We start from the raw sequence: 22,043 nt of genomic DNA, 5'->3' as shown, positions 1-22,043 counted from the left end.
GACTCAACTTTGATGGAATTAAAATCGAGTATTTTATCAAGAAGTCAGTCCGAGGGTTAGAAAGTGTGTGGGAACAGACCTTTGAAAGAAAATACCGACGCAAATCTGAAGGATTTCAAGCTTTTACAGCAGATTATAGAAGAGAAATCAAGAAAAACTGCTTGTTTTTGTGTTTGTGTGTGTGTTTTATTACCTGGATGTGCTGCACCATGTTTCTGAGCTGAACCAGGAACTCTTTGGCCTCGGTGGCTCGATCTGAAAGGCCGTTCAGAGCCTGAGACAGCTGACCCTGTGGAGGAAGACACAAGGAAGACGTTAGATTTACAGGAGCAGCACTGGTAATACAAAAGACTGAGATGCAATCAGAAAAAACAACATCATCACAAGAATCATCTGCATATCTGTAGGAAACCTGCTGTTCCTCGGTGTGCAAACAAAAAACTACTATCAGCATTGTAGCAGCATCTGACAACTTTCTGCTCATAACTGGTAATGATTCTGTTAAGGCTAAGTTAAGATAAGGTGGTGTTATTTCAGGTTAACTTTTAAATTCAGAGGAATAAGCAAAGAGTTCATCTAATAAACTGTCACCCTGTTTTTGGCCACCTTCACAGTCAGACTATCATGATTGGAAAATTTTGGTTGATGCATAACCGTCACATAAATGATCGTGACTGATGATTCAGCCGTGTTTTTCTCTTCATTTCCTGCTTCTAGTAGTTCTACATTAGTGGAATTATCGCCTTTCGCTTCCACCTTCTCACTGCAAATCCGACCAATCACCTCCTCCAGGGTTCTTCTTTTTCATTTGGGTTAAAACCAAAATGTGGCCTCGGCAGTGCAGATAAATTCACGATGTTAATGTCAAAAGATGCTCATTAAAATGCAGAATGAATATTACAAGTAAAATGCCTCGAGATAAACAGTTGGTGGTATTAAACCACAGCAGAAGAAGAGGCGTAAATGGTGGAAAATAGTGACTGAAACATGACTTTTCTGTGAGTGTCATCAAACTTTAGTTCTAATGTTTATGCAAAATGATGTCAGTCAATGCCAGTGATCAGGCTGAACCTGCAGGTAGAATGCACAACCGAGCTTATTATTAGATTATTATACATTTTTTAAACAACAATGTTGAATATATGGTGACTCCAGCTTCTAAATTATAATTATTTGCTGCTTTTCTTTGCCTAGTATGACAATAAACTGTTTTTTTGGGGGGTTTGGGACTTTGAGATCATCACTTTTTTCCCCACATAATTTATACATTCAACGACTATAACCATCAGATTAGTCAATAATGAATAATCAATACCTGCAGCTTTGTGGTTTATCAGCAGCAGCTCCGCTTTAGAGCCTCAAACATATGTGCACTGTAGAAAATTAGTGGGTTTTAAACATTTTTTTAATTGTCATTTTTAACAATCTGCTGTTAATTTTCAGATTTTCCCTGTTTTGTTAAGTTACAGAAACTTAATAGTAAATATCACAAAAAAGGTATGAATTTGACCATATTTTAGAAATGTAAAGAAATGATTAACCATGAAATTAAAAAAAGTTAAAAAAAAACAACATTCAAATAAGAAAATAAAGAATAGGCCTAAACTGTAAATACTGCTTATTTACTTTTTTTAATTGATAAGATTTAGCTGTTTTACTGTATTTCAATCACCTAAAAATATCATTATTGTACAGATATTTGCAGGTTTCCTCACTGTTTATTTTTTATACATTTTTTACATGTTTTTTCTGACACCTTTCTTAGCAGATTTTCACAGCTTTTAATTTCATTTATTTTCACAGGCTTTGTTTTACATCTACAGTGCGACTTGACGCCCTGATATTGAATCACACTCCTTCCTTCCTTTGTAGTCCTTTCTGAGTGGGAGTGACAGTGATTTTAGTCAGTTTGTAGTCTCTACTTTTTAACTCCGTCTTTTCCACCCCAACATCCCGTTTGATGCAGAAACTAAAGACTCAAAACTACTTCATGAGACCTTGAACTCTGACAGGAAAGACACATGAAGGCAGCCCCGTGTGAGGTATTTATTTTCCATTGTGTGCTGTGTGACACTTCAACCAGTCTGCCATGTTCACTGCATACATCAATCACCCTTTCAAAAAACCTCTGAACTCCACATTTTAAAGCCCAACTTTACCAACAAAGTTTCTTTTCATCGCTGCTGAGAATCTGACATTTTTAAGTGTCAAAGTTCTCCCTTCTATCAGGCAGAACGTCTTCATTCTCTCACACAGAATGCCATTTCCAGTTAAAGCCGAGGCGATGTACATAAGCACTCAGCTGCTGCATTGCTCTAGTCCTTATTGGATTACAGCCTGAAGAGCTGAGCGCGGCGCACGTGATGGGAAATGCCAGTGTTGTGGATGTGTGCGATGACACAGAAACCCCCCTGTTTGGACAGCAGGGTAAAAAAACGTTCATGTATGTGAAGCGAAGGCTGTGTGAACGCGGAGGTGAGGGACTGAGGGGTTCTGACCCTGTGGGAAACCTTGTTTGGTTGAGCGAACAACCGTCTTTGTGGGGATTTCATTGTCTACTGGGACTTAAAGAGGGTACTGGGCTTTATCCGACCGAAGAAAGAAAACCCACTTCAGCTCCGGAAGACGGCAATAAAAGTGGCGTGGAGCTGATGCAGTGGAAAACGCTGTGAAAACAACCCATCATGCTCTGTGTCAGCTCAGCTACGGGTCTGACGTTGGTCAAACCAAATGGGAACCAGTCAGAGGAGGCTGACGGCTCGACCTTCGACCTCGGCGTTTGGGAAACCGTGACAGCTGCCGCCAACATGAGTCCTCTGTAGCGGAGGACAGTCTGAGCAGCAGCAGCTGAGTAAAGACTGAAATGTAAACTTTCTGGGATCATGTAGAAACTTCCTCTCTGTTAACTGGGGACTCGTATTTCAGAGTCCCAGGAGGACTGCATGGAAAGAAAATGCCAGGGAGTTCATGTTTACACCCACAGGAGGATAAAATAATCCTGAAGTTAGGGAAAGATTTACAGAAGTTTGAAGCAATTTACAATCATTTGCTTACTAGTCCTTTAAAGCTAGAGCACATTTTAAGTGTCTTCTTTTGCTCCCATCACAATTTTACTCACTGCTGGCTTATTATGTGATGATCGGTGTACGTTTGTCCCTCTGTTAGTCTGTCTGTCTGCTAGCAACATTACTCAAAAACAGACAAACGGTTTTGGATGAAATTTTCAGGAAAGGACAGAAATGACAGAAGGACCAAATGATTAGATTTTGGCAGTGGCGGCTTACGATCTGGATCCACAGATTTGCTAAAGATTTCCATATCATTGCGAGATATTAGCAAGGCGTCACTGTAACTATGACAACAAGTGAACCCTACATCAGCTGCCTGCTGACGATCACATGATTCTGATCCTACTACAAATCCACCGCCGTGGACTTATCGGGACTTATCCGTCGAAAATGATACAAAGACTGAGCAGCCTTAGCGGAGTACTGCACTCTTTTTTCTTGTTTTTATTGCAATATAAAGCCCTCTACTTCTGTCGAAACAGAAAAACAATGAGTATGAGTGAAAGAACTCAAAAATAAGTGATTTTTGTGCAATATGACAGTTTCACTGTCTATGAATCATAAAAAGTGAAAAAAATGAGCATTTACAACATATTTCCAAGTGTCCACTGAGGTTATTAATTCTGGCAAAAACACGGTGATTCTACAAACTATAGATATTTTTATTCAATTCAGTTTTATACATTTAGCTCCAGTTCACAGCATGCTATCTCATGGGACTTCACAAAATAAGCTTTTATGATCTACACCGCCTGCAGTTCAGCCGAAAAATCACTGAATTTTCGTCTTGTGTCCGTTCGCCACAGCCGAGTCACTGATATCTTCACAGTTGCAAAATGAAGCATAGAATTTTTTGATTTTTACAGAATCTGGTGTAAAATGTCTATTTCCGGCAAAATTATATATAAGACACAGAATAAAGTGAATTCCTTTTTTATTAAAATTACTACTTTAAGCTCAGATTTGGGAAAGTTTTCATACAGACAAACCATTACATATAATTAGTTAAAGAAGCGTCTGAAAGTTGAATATTTTGTGATTCTGTTTTTAAAGCTTCTGGATCTAATAAATTTTGTAATTATGGTGATTTTTTTTAAAGACGGCAAATTTTTAAATCAAATCAAATGGCTTTTAGGGTTCAGAGAGTTAAGATATGAACTATACTGGTCAGATATATAGATAGATATAATTCCACAAATTACAAATAATTACAATTTCTTTACTTGTTTTACAAGAACTGAAAAAATGGAATTAACACACAACTTTCTTTAAGATGCTTATCGGTGTTAGAAGCAAACAAAAAGGTAACTCTACATACTATAAAGGTACAAAAAGGCCCAGAGATTAGGTGATGGAAGAGGTAATGACTTTAGATTAAACTTAAAATAAAAAAAGCACAAAAAAAACTGAAGAAGAAAGCAGCTTTTGGTGTATTAACCCAGTCCTTGTGGGTCTCTGAAATCAATCAGCTCCACTCTGCCTGGATCACTAAGCTGCCGCCATCATTTTAAGATCCAGTCAGTCACCGTCAGCCTGTCGAGAACGTTCCCTCACACTCTGCTGCTTTCATTACAGATCAGCCGGGTCACTCACACCTGCCCTTTCATCTGCCCTAAATCGGAGCCGACTTTCTCTCTCTCAGCTCTTAAATTTTCCTCTGTGATTCAGCGATAAGTCGAGGGAGCTCCTGCCTCGCCTCGCCCAGTTAGCAGTCAGCGAGCGTTCAGAGACCGAGCTCATGAAATGAAAAGCACTCGATTGTCTGGAGGCGTTTTTCCGCAGCGTCTGTTCGAGAGCCTGCAGAGCTCGGTCCTCAAAAACCAGGTCAAAACGTGCCACGAAAGGAGGAGGCTGCTTTATTTCTGCACAGCTCACGGCTACTTCCTGCTCTCCGACGACCACAGAGCCAAGGCCAGCAGGTCGGCATGTGGAGCCACAGACGTCAGCTACAAATGGGCTGAAGAGCCACATCAAGACTTCAGAGCTTAAGAAGTGGAGGCTCCAGACCCAACTGCTCTGTTGCGGCTTTTTATGTTTCCCACTGACGCACTTTAAAACAAGAATAAGCCGAAAAGTGAGCAGGATGGCAACGTGATACTGTGCTAAAAGACTGAGGATGAAGCTACACGTCTGAGTTGAACAGTTGGAGCCCGATGATTCACAAACACTGCAGAACAAGAGTCAGGCGATAGCAGTTAAATGTCACATTATTCAAGACTGCATCACTTCTAAGTTGAACAGTAGGTTGTTGTGCTTATGTCAGATGAAAAAGTAACAGCTTAGACGTACTGCAGTAAAAATACAGGCTCCAAAGCAGGAACTCAATGCAATTTAAGTCAGTAAAGTGCTTTTCATTACTTCTTACGTCCAACTTTAAATCTGACGACATACAAATTTCTATAGAGATATTTCTGTAGAGCACTTCTCTTTGAAATACCTCAAAGGTGGTCTATTAAAATCAGGTCAGACAACACTTAGTCATAGTTTCCACATTTTTATTCTTCAGAAACTTTTGTGTGATTTTGTGCTTTGGATTGTTAGAACACCAGAACATTCCTCTTCTGCCAAAGTTCTCCACACTGGGAGTGATCCTTTCAGCCAGTAGTTTGGTATATTCACAGACATTCATGGTTCCATCTGTAAATGTCGTCTCCCCAACATATTTTCCACTCATTCAGCTTCATTTAATCACACTTTCTCCTCACTACTACACTGTCAGGACTATGTGTTCACGATGGCAGCCCTGGCCAGGTTCACACCAAACACACTGGACTCCATCTGAGTCAAAGAGGTCTGTTTTGTGCTCATTTCACCGAAGATGTGCTTCAAGGTTCTTTTTAGGTCCTTTAGCAAAGTTTCATCTTGCAGTTTCATACAAAGCAGCAAGCAATTTCCTTTCCTCTTAGACAACCACAGAAGATAATTTTATGTCCTTCACACTGCCTGAGCCATCTCAGAAAGAGATTTGTGTTGATCACCCCACGTCAAGTCTGAAGCACCTCTTTAGAGCTAGATTGTGCACGTGGTACACTGTCCTTAACATCATATAAGGAGAATGACCGTTGCAGCCCTGATTAGTGGTACTACGGCTCAATCTGTTCTTAGTCATTACTGATGTAACTGCGTTTTTCACTGACCTTGGTGTATTCTTATCCATCTTTGTGAAGTCTCACAGCCAGTTTTTTTGGTTCTTGCAGTTTGTTTTCATATGGAACGATGGTGCAGACACACAGATAAACACAAACGATAGGTCCAAAGCTGCAAAAGTTTTAATTTTATGGTTTTACGTTCATGCAATCAGGCTAACCGGAAATCACGGACGTACGAAATTTCGTTTCATATTGAGACTTTGGAGCTTGTATGCTCAATGTAGTAGTTTTTGAGCCTTTTTAAGAGGAAATAATGGACATCTCAACTTGGAAATGATGTGCTTATTGTGATATTTCACTGAGGTGTGCTCACTTCTGTTGTATACTGTATTTATGGGAACATAACCACTAAGTGTGGAACATAAACGACGTGGTAACTCTTGCTTGAAGTATCACAATATGCATATTATTCTAGCTGGGGCTGAAGGATTGAAGATTACATTCCACAAATGAACACTCTTGAATCCATTTCTTGCATTTTTGCTCTTGTGCTGCTGATTTTGGAGAGGCGAAGCAAAAAGAAACCCAGCGAGTGATCAGTTCTGTGCGATGTGATGAGATTTTTCCATCACTCCTAAGATGATTGATGAGAACATTTAGCGATAAGCTATCATGCACGATATTTACATCTCATCACACTCATGCATTTGCATTTTCTTTCCCTTTGCAGAGGGAACTAGATTTCTCTGTCATGGCATGATTCATGCTCTTGTGATCACAGATCCGGCTGATACTGGATCTTCAGAGGACAGAGATGAGGGCTTTTTGTAAGTTTCAGCACCGACAATCCTGCACTCACATTAACGCAACGCGACTTCCAAGCAGGCCCCGGGGATAAAATACATCTTGTTCAGGGACAGTGGAAGCAAAAGCATCGTCAGGGTAGAGAAGAGGATGCTGGAATGATTGGAATGAGCTTTCAGAGGGCTTGTTGAGATAGTAGGTTGTCCCCGCTATTTGGTAGCGCTAATCATGTCGGTAATTAAGCCGAGTGGGAACACGTGCTCGGCATGAATAATTCACCGGCAGCTCCGGGGTTTTTCCGCACGTTTCGTTTTCTCCCGGCGGCCGAGCAAACGAGCCAATCTGTCAGAGGAACGCGTGGATGTCAGAGAGGCGTCGGAGCCGATTTGGATTAAAGAAGCCACAAGGAAGTGGGAAGTGCAAGGACAGGAGGAGGTAGGTATAACGTCAGCGCTAAGCTCCTAAAGCCAAAGAAGCAGAAAAAAGTAAAAGCGCTCCACTTTGAGCTAATTAAAAAAACACACATACAAAATGTTCCATCACTTCCATAGCACAGATAGCTTTAAAGCTCCCATAACCCACTTTCAAAAAGCCGCCTCACCTCCCAGAGAGAATTTAACCCTCCTGTTGTCTTCATTTACGGGTAACAAAAAAAAAAATTTGTTCCCTTTTCTGAAAAAAAAAACCCAAAAACTCAGTAAAATATTACCCAAATTTATAAAAAAATTGCAAAATCTTCAGGAAGATAATTCCTTTAAAGTTTCGCTTAAAAGTTGTATTTCCTTAAAAAAAAATCCCCAAATTTGGCAAGAAATAAAAATTCAAAAAAATAAAAAAAGTAAATAAAAAAAGAATAATAATCTTCCAAAAAAAATCCAAAAAATATCTAAAGGGATTCCACATATATCAGCAAAAGTTCTAATATGTTCTTAAAGAAACTTTTTTTGCAACAAAAATGTTCAACAATTTCTTATAAATGTTGAAACTGTAGAAGTTTCCACTGTGAAAATCGATATTTTATCCACATTTTCAAACTTGAAAACAGGTCAATTTGACCCGCAGGACAACAGGAGGGTTAAGCGTCCTGCTTCAGGTTTAACAACGCTCTCTATGTTCCATAAACAGCCTCTTTAGGCCTGTAAATCCAGAACGTAGCACACAGTCATCCGGTTAAGGCGGTGTAAACAAACCTGAGGTCAACTTCTGATGAGGAAAAAAACACCAAGCAAACAAACAAAATAAGAAAATACATTCTACCCCCCGCCAAAGCCCTGAGATGAAAGAACATGAAAATTAATGTCATTTTCTCACAGCTTGATTGCCGATCGCGTCTCTCCCCGCAGAATCCGACATGAAAGGTTGTTTACACGCCGTCCTCGGAGATGCAGCGCGAAATGTTAAGCGGGCGACTTCATGAGGTTTACCGTCCCGGGAACCTCGCCGTCGTTAGAAAATTAAGCTCTTGCACGTCGGAGGACCCGGCCAGATTGCGGTTCTCCTCCGCGTTTAACAAGATCCCACATGAAACCGTCTTCCACAACTAGAACCTAAGCGGCTGCTGCATTATTCATCTCTTATATCTGCCAACATCAATAATGCACCACGAGCCGTTAACCACACACACACACACACACACACACACACACACACACACACACACACACACACACACACACACACACACACACACACACACACACACACGCCAATAGTTATATGAATAATGAGGGTTTTTGAACAGTTTCATCAGTGAGAGTCCTTATTCGACGGGACACCTGGGACAGAGCAGCAGGAAATGGGGCAGAAATGATCTATTCTTACCAGCGAGGACGACGTCTACTTTAGAGAATCAAGGCCTGCTGGTCTAATTTATTTTTTTAACGGAAAATACCTGATCAGGAAGAACCTACTGAGAGCAGACAGACAGACTGGCAGTGTGTTTGGAAGAGGTTGAGCACATTTGTTGATAAAAGCAGCATCTATTTAATAAAAAGGACATTTCTGAGGAATCTTGGTGGAGTGACAGAGTAATATTTGTGTCGTCTCTCTGCTGGCAACGTCCCCAAAACCCACCAGCGAGTTTGAAAGGCCTCTTATCTTTGCAAAAATTACACCATTTGTCAGAGTCGGAAACTGTAAAAACGGAATAAATTATTGGATTTCCAACTTCCGACAGTCTTTGAATTAATCATGGGCCAGGAAATGTGACTAAATCGAAGCTTAAAATTATGACATTTGATTAAATTCAGGCAAAAATAAACTATTTGCAAAAAAAAAATTCTGTAAAAAAAAACCCAAAACAATCTGTGTTTTTTGGTGCAACTCTGAAGCTATTAAGGTGTCGGCTGTGTGCAACAGTCGTGACAGAAATTCAGAAACTACTCGACTGAACTGCAGGCAGTGTAAGAACATGTATGGAAACAAAAACGTCTAAATCATAAAATATCTATAGTATGTGGAGTTTAGATTTTTTTTTCCAGTATTGGTAACACGTGTATGCACTGTACATGTTGAATTATGTAGAATAAATATAACAGAAATTCTTCTTTTTTTATGATTTATGGAATCATAACATTTTGTTTTGTTTTTTCCTACTTCTAGCCATGGCTGTACTGTTTGCATAAAAGACTTTTTATTGCATATCCTGTGAAAAATGAGCAAGCTGTAAGCAAAAACGTCAAATCAAGAGACTGCTTGGGTCTTCAGAGCATTAAAACTCTTTCAAAATAAAAGTAAAAAGGCTGTTTTTGCTTCTTTTTCATCTTTTTCTTTGACAGACAAACAGAATACATATCGATTAAAGTGAGAAAACCTCCTGTGCAACACAAGAACTGTTAGGAAAACAACTCTGGGCCAGGTTCTTGGCCAACATTTTAGTTTACGACTCTGAAGTTTGTTCTAATAAGGATAAAGCTGTAAGTGGTCTCGTACCAACAGGAAAATAACAGCATGGTCGATAAAATGCAGTTTTATGCAGTCCAGAACAGAGTCCACTCAGGTTAAAATAAATAGAAAGACCTTTATAGACGGACTGTGGAGTTTCAGAGTTAAGTAGTTCCAGCCATTAATTAAATGAATATGTAGATTAACTGAAGGATAAGAAAGACATGTTGCTTATTTCAAGTCTCCTGCGATATTAAAGACAAATTCTGACCTTATTTCACCTGTTCAGAGGCCAACCTGGAGACAGAAATCTAATGGAAACCGAGGAACAGCCTGAGCCGGAGGGAAATAAACTTTCAGAGCTGTTTTAATGCACTGAGCAAAGAAACAGACAGAATGTGGTCTCTACATACAATACTGGGCCGATTAAATCCCTGAGTAGCTCTGAAAGCAACACCGTGTGAAAGAAATTAAAGGATAAAGTGGACAAGAATTTATTTTTGTGCTTAATGAATTACTTAATCAGGGCTAAAACACAAAACTGCTCATTATTTAACATCACAATCAGCAATATAATGATACAAAGAAGAGGAATTTACAAAATAATCCATCAATACTAGCATTAGTTCAAATTAAAAAGAGATTTAATTTGATTGAACATAAAAAAGTCCATTATTTATAATATATCTTGGAATTCATGAATAAATAATGGAGACTTTTTAATCAGGCATTTAAAAGGGCAGCTGCCTTTCACATTTGCTGCTCCGTTTCCCTGCTGCTTTTTGCTTCTTATTAGCGATTTGATTTTCTTGTGTGTCTTTTCATGACACTTTGTGTTGGTAAAAGCAGGTAAAACTATAAATTAGTCAACAGCTACAGGATTATCTTCCACAAACTGTCACTTTCTAACAAAAACAGTTTATTATTGTATTTTGCAAGTACGAGGACTAAATATTTAGTTCAACCACTGATGACTGCAGGTTATGGATGCAGACAGGAACACCTGTAAGCTAATCAGAAACAGGAGTTTTCTGTTATTCTGGTGAATTTGTGCCGACTTTAAGATCATGAATGTAAGAAGAAAAAAAAAGGTTTCTTGGTTTATTCTTAATCCCAGACCCACTTAGATCAGTTTGTGTTACTTTGTGCTGCAAAGTCTTGGTTGACTTTAACCCCGACAGTCCCAGCTGCTCGATGTCACTTTCGTTCAACACATGAGTTGCTCTGGTTAATACAAGCCTCCTTGTGTGTTACATTCAATCGACAATTGGCATCTACTAATCAAAGAGGCTGCTATTTCTTATGATGCATTTGGGGACTACAGACTCTCCGAAATTCAGAGAAGTTGACAATATTTAGGGCTGCCACTAATGGCTGCTTTCATTATTAATCAATTAGTTGTTTTGGTCCAAAAATGGTGACAAATTCCAATCAACGGATCATTCAACCAAAAGATATTCAATTTTTTCTTGTGAAGCTCCTTAAATCGATTTAGCCTTTGTCAAAACAGTTACCGATGAATGTAATACACTGGAAAAAGTGTCTTTGAGGTAGAGTTGAAGTGCTTTTTAGCAACAAATCTCATTTAGTATTCTGTATTTGGTGAAAGTGATTTACTTTTCTGGCTTCTATCAACTTAAAATGATATTTTGTCCCTTTGAACTGTGATTCTAATTGTCTTAAAAGAAGCATTGTGCGTCCGACTTCCACATTTCTTCACATTTTCCTGCTGGAACTTAACCACCATTTTCTTTTACTAAGATTAAAGAGTAAAGAAAAGCAAAGAACAGTAACTCCAAAGATAAAATCAAGTTTTAGAATAAAATTTAAAGTGGAAAACTTGCTAATTTGAAAGTAATCAAATGATTTAAGAACATTTAACTTAAACCAGGCATTAATTTTACTTGGTAGCTTAGTTTGAATAAACTAAATCCAATTTATATTAAATAATTCATACAAGTGGATCCAACAGTTCTCTTTTCTGAAGTGTAGATGGCAACTAACCAATAAACCATTTGATCATTGCAGCTCTAATGACATGTAAAAGTTGTAAAAGTTATTTTAAATAAATCTTTATTGCTTCAGCTTGATCAGAAGCTACACACTGAGCTTACAGATGTCACTGCTTAGTTGGACTATTGCTCTCTAAATTAAGTAAATTAACCTTTATTTCCTTTTTGAAAATGAGAACATACATCCATATTTAAATTAGTGCCTGTCACGTTGCTTCATAATCAGTCTAAACTCTGCTCCCAGACTTCAGGTTCTGTTTAAATCGGCTGCTGTCCTCATTTAACCGGCTGAGCCAGACACAGTGGCGCATGATGAATTATGCCGTTTTAAACATTTCACTACTTGATTTGGTCGTGACTCATTTATGTATGGAAAAGAAAAAGAACTTCTTTTCTTTTGGGCCCCAAAGGAGAGCTGGAACATTGGATTTTTGGGACATTTCTTCGTCTATAGCTCGTCGCCTGGAGGAGGCTGAAGCATTCAGTCGGTCTGTTTCTGTCCAGAGACGTTACATGAAAATATGACAAAGCAGAAACACCTCCAGTGCAGACGCCGTGTTTTCTGTCTGCGCTCTTTCACTTCTCCTCTCAGGGCGTTCAGGGTCATTTTCCTGCTCTTTATCTTCCTCTTTCATTAACATTTACGCAGCTAATCTCTTTACATGGCAGCTCCGGGGGTAAATATCGTCGCCTGTAATGGAGCAGCATCAACCTAAACGCCCACTGTGGAAATTCATTCTCCACAGACCTCAATCCTGACTTTGTCTCTTCGCATCAGTGAGTCTCATATCTCCAACAATCCAGCAGCAGCGTCTTATCTGCTCAGAATCACGTACAGCATCGACTTAAAGATTCAGCTCTCGGTTTCAACACTACAGGCTGCTATTGATCCCACATTAACAATGGAGGAGATTCAGGCCTCGATGTTTACACGATGCGAACACGATGATACTGGTTTTATGATGTTTTCCTGAAAACAAGAACTTCTCAAACTGACAGCCAAGTTTTGCCATAACACAGTTGCACGTTTTCCAATAAATAAAACATCTGAATCTTGTTTGGATTGGCTCAAAGTTTGACTGATCAATAAATCCACAGTCCAGAATCCTAAACTGGTCTCATATCCAAGTCCATATCATCCACCCATGTACAACATTTACCTTAGTCGAGATCTTTAAGATTTCAGTCCTGTTTAATGTGAAAACTGAACTGCGATGTCAATTTAGTCACATAGTTACCTTGATAAAGTTTTTTTTACTCAGTTACTCTGGCAACAGTGCATAAATAAACAAGAAAAACACTCAAAGAGCGCATTAATCCACCAAGGCTGCTCAGTCGTGTCATTTGCGACGGATCTATAGTATAATCGCAATCATGTGATCGACAGCAGGCAGCTGATGTAGCGTTCACTTGTTGCCATGGTTACAGTGACGCTATCTCACAATGATACAGAAATCTTTAACAAATCCGTGGATCCAGACCATAAGCCACATCACTGCCAACATCTAATCACTTGGTCTTTGTGTCATTTCTGACCTTCCCTGAAAATTTCATCCAAATCCGTTTTTCCGTTTTTGAGTAATGCTGCACACAGACAGACTAACAGATGGATAAATGTACGCTAATCGCATTGTTTGGCGGTGTAATAAATAAACAATGTTAAAGATATTATATTCAGCTGCATTCTGGACTCCCTCAACACAGTTTGAGCCTTAAAAGTCACATATTTTGCCTCTTTTCAACAAATTAAAGTTGTACAATGTGTTTTTCAGCTCAAAATACTGCAAAGATGGTTCATTTCACCCTGATTGTACAATTACTGGTTTTAAGCTGTTTCTAAAGGGGCTGTTTTGCTCTGAAAACCAATAAGCTGCTGCAGTTCTTTGATTAGTTTGGGCTAACTAGCTGTGGCGGAACCTTGAGAAATGGCAGAAGTAAACGTCTTCAAATCTTAACAGCTTTTATTTGACATATCTGAGCTTTTGACAACCAAAAAAAAAAACAATAAAAATGTTTATTCACCACATGGGACCTTTAAGATTTCAGTCCTGGTTGACTGTAGAGTTGCCGGTGATTCTAAAAACCCCTCAACATATAATGATTTCAACATGTTATAGTCTTTTTCGTGACAACCGGAACAGAGAAAGTTAAAGAATTTGGTAGTGACGATATGACTGTCGGAGCAAATGACGCAATTTGTGACTCAAAAGCAGTGATACGAGTCAAACTGTGACTTTTGTCAAACGTATAGACCTCTGAGGGAAGCAAACACAAATTTAGTGGCTACTCTAGTCCTAAAAACAACAGAAAAAGAGCAACCATCTGTGGATTTTGCGTCCAAAGATTCATTGGACCGCAAGAAAACTCAACATTATACAACCACACGCACCTTATTTCTACATCATTAACAACGAAAATAATGATATAAAGAGGAAGTACATCAAATGGATAATGGTAAAAAAAAGTCATAATAGATAAATACAGTCCAATGCTGATGAATATTTAATGAATTTTCACTATACATGACGAAATGTAAAGAATTGCAGACTCCTTTGTACTGCAAGTAGAGATAGAAGGCAAGATTTTTAAAGGGAAAGCTCATGAAAACTAAAAGAAAAGGCTTTACTGGACATATCAACATGTTCTGAGTTTCTATTCAAATGACGTACGCAGTAGACTCACAGCAGTCATCATTCTGGCTAATAACTCGCTGCATTTCGAATCGTAAGTAGCATAGCACATTCTTTCTGACCACTGATTGAGTTCGTACATCTTCAGCTTCCTCTTTGTGTTGAGCAGCCAACAGCGGGACCGACTGTGGATTCGGTGGATCCAGACTGACAGCGAGACTCATTACTACCAGCAGACGGAGGTTAAAGCGGGAGACGGTGACGGGGATCCCACCGCCGCTGTCTGACTTATCCAGGATTTCCCTTCACTCCTGCTGAGTTCACAGAGGCTGCAGGTAGCTCATCCAGGAGCGAATCTACAGCTGCCGACAACATCAGCCCCAAAACCGAGGAGGGGTTTTTAATATTCGTACCAGCACCTGCTCCGTCGGTCCTCATTAGCCTGCTTTTTGGGGGTTTCTTGTCGGAGAGCATGCAGAGCAGACATCTGGGTTAACTTTGTGTCGGTTTCTATCAGGTTTTTCCTGAGGAGCAGCTTTAGATCAAACATATGGTGATATTAAAGGGGAGCAGATGCACACATTGGAGGATAAATATTCCTCTGAATCCCAAAACCTACAGCTAGGTTTGAAATACGTTATCTTTTTTCTTTTACATACCAAAATTAAACCATTTATCAGAGCTGAATCGTTGGTTTTTCAGCTTTCCGATGGTCTTTGAACCTTTATCTAACCTTAAGATCATAATATCCACCAAAATCACTTTATTCTGCTTTATTCTAAAGAAATAAATCACAAAAAAATCAATACTTGCATTAAAATGATTCTGTAAAATACTAAAAATTCCACATTCCTTATCGCAACCGTGAAGCCATAAGTGACTCTGCTCGAACAAACAGTCGCTCGACAAGAATTCTGGGAAATTTTTCAGCTGAACTGCAGGCTGTGTTAACTAAAAGCAGGTATGAGACAAGTATGGAAAGAAATTAGAGAAACTGAATGTGAAATAAAACAGACTTGACCAATGAAATAAAGATGGTGTGGCAAAAAAGCAGCATACAGAGGAGCTGGAAGATACATTCAGCATGGTGAAGTATCTTTCTACTGCTTGATCGTAGTTTGAAAAACGGTGCATGCAGGATGTAAAATGGCAAAATCACCCTATTTACTAGACTGAAACTGTAAAAACTTAAGAAAATTGTTGGATTTTCAACTTTCGGACCGTCGTTGAACTAACCATGGATCAAGAAATGTGACCAGATCCAAGCTTAAAATCATTATATGTCATCAAATTTGCCAAAAATAAAGCATTTGCACTAAAAGATTCCATAAAAAAAACCAAAGCAAGTTATTGGAAGATGCATTCAGCATAGTGAAATATCTGTTGCTGGAAAAACGTCTAGTTTGTAGAGACTGTAAAAACGCAAAAACTAAAATATCTGCAGTATATACAAAGCAACAGTTTTTTCCAGTGTTAACACTTTTTGACATTTGTAAAAATGTTGTTCATCTTGATTCCAGGTTTTCCAATTTTTGCAAAATAATAAATCAAAGAAAATCCTATTTTGTTTTCATTTTTTAAAAGATTTACATCATTGTCTCTTTGCAATACTGCTGAGTTCTCTCTACTTCTAGTCAAGGTTGTGCTGTTTCCATAGAGCTGCAGGACTTCATACTGCAGAAAAAAATAACTCCACAGTGAATAAAGAAATATGACGGGATCAAAAAGCGAGAAACTGCTTGGGGTTCAAAGGGTCAAATCAGTGGACATTATTCCAACTCCACAAACAGAAGTTTTCCAGTTGTGGGTTAAACTCTCCTCATTATCTTTCCTCATGTAGCAAGAGCTCAAAACTAATTTTCTGCTGCAATCTGCTGCCTATTTTCTGCACACCCACGCATCTGCATGTACTTCCATCTAATTAATCACCTTTAATTGCCTCTAAACACATTGAGTCGACAGAGCGTGACCCCAGATTGCGTCGGGCGTCCCGTTTGACCTCCTGTGACACCCGTGGAGGAGGCGAGGACCAAGATTTAACACCGTATATGCACCTCTTTGCTCGTTTTAATGCGATCTGTGGAGATAAACACAGACGTCCTGTCACAACACAAAACCTTCCGACACAAATCTGAAGAGGCAAGCGAGCCTCGAACATTTCTGCTCGAAAATTGACATCAGGGACGTGAAATTGATTGGCATCGTGGTTCGGACACAGTCACACGGTCCTAAAAGGGGAGCTTACAGATAAATCACGGCGGTCTTTACTCCCTGCGAGACCAGAGGAGAATGAAGTAATGATCTGAAGCAACATTCATTTTAGTACAGAGAAGGAGGCTGTAAAGCATCTGGGATGGATTCCTCGTGGGGTCCGGTATCTTAGAGACCTCTGCTGCTCTGCACAACATCAAGAGGGGTTTGGTTGCCATGGCGCCACGTCTTTTCCCCCACAAAGAGAGAAATGTTACACAAAGACAGAGAGCGCACGGTTTGTCCGGACTGAGACAACAATGATGATGGTGCAGATTAAGAAAAAACCTTGAAGAAGAATCCTGACGAGATCTTATTAAATGATAGACAAGTGCAGCACTAAACGTTCAGCTCTACAGTGGAAATGCTGCAGGTGTGGATTCCAGATAAAGCGTCTTAGTGCAGCACTTTCTGCATCAACATTAGACAGCAGTGATGAAAAATGCAGCAGCCCAGTCAAAAAAAAAAAAAAAAAAAGCACTCAGATCAAACAGCCAAAAGCTTTGATGAGTTTTAGTATGACGGGGAAAACATGGTGTTTCTGTGCATTTGTATGAGGATTTGAAGCAACAGAATGTGGATTTGATCACTGGATGGTTTTGCATGTGGCCAAAGAGAACATTTAAAGCTGGACTCCTTCAGTATAAAACATTTACTGTGAAAGGAGTCAGACAATTATACAGCTTCCCTCGGCTCGTTGTTTTGGTTCAATCTCATTAACCTTGTTTCCAGCACGCAGCTTGTCGATTTAATTGGGCTTTTTTTGACAAGAATTTACTCAGAAAAGACTCTTTCATGACAAAGTGAAAAGGGATTGTTAAACAGTAATGTCAATCATTTGAAAATGTAAAGACTAAATTATGTAGCTGTGTAAGTAGTCACACCTTTTAAACTGACTCGCCAGTTGGTGCTAGAAGTCACACAGGTAATAAAATGGAGATAATCTGAATTCAGTGAATGTGTCTAAAGCGACTGTAGTATAAAGACGCCTGTATCTGGAAGGTCCAGTCAGCAGTGAATCAGTGCTCCTGGATATAAATACACCATGAAGACACCACACAATTCTGTGAAAAGGTCAATGAAAACCTTAAGTCATGGGATGGAAACAAGAATAACTGAATATCCCTTGAAACAGTTACATTCATCATTAAGAAATCACACATGAATGTGTCTGGAACAATACGTCTTCAAAAGCTGAGTGACTGTGCAAGAAATAGACTAGTGAAAGAGGCCACCAAGACACATATGACTCCTCTGAAGGAGTTACAAGCTTCAATGGTTGAGATGGAAGAGACCGAACAAAAAATAACCACTACCTGTTCTTCACTCATCAAAGGTTTATGGAAGACAAAGAGAAAGTCAAAGTTCATATTAAATCTCAAGTAGAATTCATCAAAAAGGCATGTGGGAGACTCTGAAGTCAACTGGAAGAAAGTTCCTTGATCTGATGAGACCAATATTGAGCTTTTTTTGCCATCAGACTGGAGGCTACATCTGGTGGACAACAAACACTGCACATCATCACAAACACACCATCTCTACTGTGAAGCACGGTGGTGGCAGCATCATGATATGGGGATGCTTCTTGGCATCAGGGCCGGGTAGGTCTATAAAGGGAGAGGGTAAAATTAATGTAGCAAAGTCAAGGGAAGTCCTGGAAAACAACCTGATCCAGTCTGTAAGGAAACTGCAAATTAGCAGAAGATTTTCTTTCCACTAAGACAACAATCAGAAGCAAACAGCCAAAAAATACACAGAAATGGTTTAAAGACAACAAGCTGAAGGTTCTGGAGTAGCTGTGTCAGAGACTAGACCTTAATCCAACTGTAGCCACAGTTAAAAAAAAAAAAATTTTCTCATGATCCCTTCACAGTTTAACAAAGAATGTGGTAAAATTACAGCATATACTTGTGCAACACTGATTGAGACCAATCCACACAGGCTAAACACTGTAATTATCGTCAAAAGTGCATCTACTAAACACAGACTTAAACTAGGTGAATATTTCTGCAATCACTCACTTTAACTGCAATGTTGTGGATTAGTTACACTACTTTGTTGAAGTCGACCTTCACTTTGACATGAAAGAGTCTTGATTTGTACATTTTCGCCAAAAAGTCAAATTAAATTGACCATGATTGGATGTTGAAAAGCAATAAAAGAGGAAAACTTCCAACCAGGGCTAATTCCTTGTACAGACATAAACAGTCACACAAAATTCATTTTCAGGCATGTCACGGAGATTATTTCTGAAATTATTCTAAAATGTTTCTCTGGAACAAGATCGCATTATTAGATATATTTTAAGTAAGAGTTTTTGCTGAGAAACTGTAACATAATGGTCAAATTGGCAAATTACAAATTGTAAAAATACGGATTTTTGAAGTGGACGTCACTTATCTGAAATTTAACAAGAAAACCTGGGGGTATCTGTAAAATAACAGTAAACTGCTTAAAAATGTTGGTCAAAAACTGCACATTTTCTTAGAGTGTGACACAACAATCTACAGTATATGAAAAAGCTTCTATTTTTTTCCTAGATGACCGCTGTGAGGAAAAACCCCGAAGCTCCAATAGATGCCCAACCTCAGATCTGCCAGCTCCGACTCTCTGCCATCTGTTGCAGCTCTGTGGGCAGCAGCTTCAGATGTCAGAAATAACCAGGTGCCGTGATGGAGACCAAAAAACAGGACACCCGGCTGGATACTGGCACCAAAATCCCCCCCGAATGTTTTCTAAAAATACTCACTTTTTCCATTTTAGATCCCGAAAAGATGAAGCAGGAAAGATTGGCAACTTCTGAAGAGATGGAAATTCGATGCGAGTGAAACGCTCAACCTCCCTCTGATTCTTCCATCAATTTTACAGTTGATCCTCATATGTGAGGTGGCACTCTATCTCACCATCATCTATCTGAGATGATTGGAATGGGGGTCAAATAAACAGCTCTTTTTGGAGATAAATAAGAGTGTAAGTGGTGAGGACAGCTCATCTACAGGGAGGTAATGGTGGTTGTATGTGTGGGAGAAAGTGGCTTGTCCACCAAAATTGAACTACTTTTTGGTTTTGTCATGGAAACCAGGAGACACCATCGCTCCTCCTGCATGCGAGTGTGGGTGTATGGGAGTACTGAAGGGCTAAATCTGGCTCTACATCCTCCCTCTATGCTGAAAAGGTGAATCTGTGCCTTCTAAAGCGCACTGCCTCCCTGCCCACAACAACCCGAGCTTCCAAAATAGCTTTTCACACTACAACAGGCCTGCATCTGTGCTCTGCTGCTGCCTCCTATTAAAGCAGAGCTCCAATATTAGCCGTGCCTAATGATCTCCAGGGGGGACCCGTGAAGCTGTCAAAGCACAGAAGGGAGTGGAGGATATATAGAGTGAAGGAATTCGCTGTATGGAATCTCGGGAGACAAATGTCAAGAGCTGAAATGATGCCGGAATTACTGTTCAGTTTAACGTGAGAGGAGGGGATGTGATAGCAGCAGGTTCCTGTTGATAAACTAGGCCTGGCTGGCTGTCCATTTGTGATCTGAATTTCAAATGGAGCTGCTTCCTGACAGTTCTGCGCACCAAAGACGAGAGAAGTTCCCAATTTGTATGAAATATACGCTTTTACGCATTCATTTAAATCCAAAGCGACAGAGTCCCTGCAGCTTTAAAGCAGAGCTGACAAGACAGAGCAAATTATTTCAAATGCAGACTTGTTGCTCAGCTCAGAGGATGACGAATCATAGCGAGGAAACGCACAAACACACAGAAAAAAGACGCAACATTTAAACATTTTGGCATTTGGCGATATTTTACGCACGTACCTTGTGCAGTTTCCACATTGCGCCCAAAGCTTTGACCTCGTGTGTTCCGTGTTTTCCTTCCTCCAAACACTGATAGCACACAGGCATCTTACATTGAACACAGTACATGCTGAGGTTCTCCAGTTCGTGCTCCGTGCAAGTGGAGATTTTACGCGGACTGGTGCGGCGGCTTATCCGCCCCTGCGCCGGCGGCACCAGGCGATGCTTGGCGAGGGGACCGCGGGGAGGGTGGCAGCGCAGGCGGCACGGGTCGCAATAGAAGACGTCGCACTGCTCGCACATAACCGTGGCCTCCTTCGGGCTCTTCTCGCACAGCTGACACTTGAGCGCGGCCGCTTTGCTCTGCTGGTACCGGTCCACCACCCCCTCCAGCACCCGGTTCTTGGGGAAGCCGCGGAGCCCCCGGTCGTCCAGGATCAGGCTGCGGTGGCACTGCGGGCAGGTGATGCAGGAGTTGCGGGGGATCGGAGGTAAGGAGCCGGGCTGAGGGAGAAGGTGCTGCTGCGGGGCTTGAGGCTGAGGGACAGTCGGGGGGAAAACCCGGACACCGTTTGGCGATTTTTGGCAAGGGGTGGTCGGAGCGCTCACGAAACCTCCGTAGGACCCGTAGCCACTGTCCGCCTCGCTGTACAAACTCATTTTATCCAAATCCAGGTAGTCATAGTCGGACACGCCGGATCCGGAGGCTCGGCTGCTCTGCGGGGACTCGGCGTCGGGGGTCTGCACGAGAATATTCCGAGCACAAGCCAAGCAAATGTTGTGGGAGCACGGCAGGATGATGGGCTCCCGGTAGAAGGAGCCGCAGACGGGGCATTTTAACTCTTCCTCCATTTCATCCATGGCTGCTGCTGCTGCGAGGTGAGAGGTTCCTCCGTGGAGAAGTTACAGCAGAGCTAATCGGGCTGCTCTGTGTTTGTGCGTTAACGGAGCGTCCCGCCTGCTGCTGCTGCTGCTGGAACTGCAAGAGCAACCTTGACCAGAGGAAAGACACCAGCACCGAGGAGCCAGAAAGAAAAAAAAAAACACTCTCCACCAATGAGAAAACAGCAGCAGCTCAAAGCGTGTTTCTATTGGAGGACCAGTGGATTCCACACAACCATTGGATACCTCAGCTGTCAGTGTGGAGACTCTCTAATGAGCTTTACAGCGAGATACAAGCAGATAGATGTGTCTGCAGACATCACTGGCTAATTCTAATTGTTTAGGGATTAAAAGGAAACAATAAAATGAGCAACAAAACATTGAATTCATTAACAAAATATAATCATATTTGCATAATTCTACATAAACTTAACATCCTTCCTTTGTGTTCTTCTATGAGAAAAACAAACCAAAGAAAATATTGCGTTTTGTTTAAGAAAATTCCCTCTTAATCCGATTAGTTAAGTGGTGGAATTAAGTGTTCAGAGTATTTACTTAACAAGGAACAACAGTCCCACAATGCAAACATTTAATTACAAGCAGTCCAGCAGTATCAGCAGATTGCGCTT

The 22,043-nt window shown here is 40.4% G+C and overlaps 1 protein-coding gene across 2 annotated transcripts in view; it reads right to left on the bottom strand.

The window, feature by feature from the left end:
- trim9 (tripartite motif containing 9) overlaps positions 1-21,544 on the bottom strand; it is a 63,993-nt gene extending 42,449 nt beyond the window's left edge. The window contains exons 1-2 of one of the 2 annotated variants that reach the window (XM_051945961.1): positions 20,554-21,544; positions 194-289 (exon numbers count right to left, since the gene is read on the bottom strand). In XM_051945961.1, the coding sequence (XP_051801921.1) occupies positions 194-289; positions 20,554-21,393 (936 nt within the window). In that variant the 5' untranslated portion in view covers positions 21,394-21,544. The remainder of the gene's footprint in view (positions 1-193; positions 290-20,553) is intronic. The other variant, XM_051945955.1, reaches the window with a different exon arrangement.
- Between the last annotated feature and the right edge of the window lie 499 nt (positions 21,545-22,043).

Source organism: Acanthochromis polyacanthus, chromosome 1 (assembly GCF_021347895.1).
Source record: "Acanthochromis polyacanthus isolate Apoly-LR-REF ecotype Palm Island chromosome 1, KAUST_Apoly_ChrSc, whole genome shotgun sequence".
In the NCBI taxonomy this organism is placed as follows: domain Eukaryota; kingdom Metazoa; phylum Chordata; class Actinopteri; family Pomacentridae; genus Acanthochromis; species Acanthochromis polyacanthus.
Note: the sequence above shows the minus strand (reverse complement) of the source record. Positions and strands in the feature narration are given on the sequence as shown.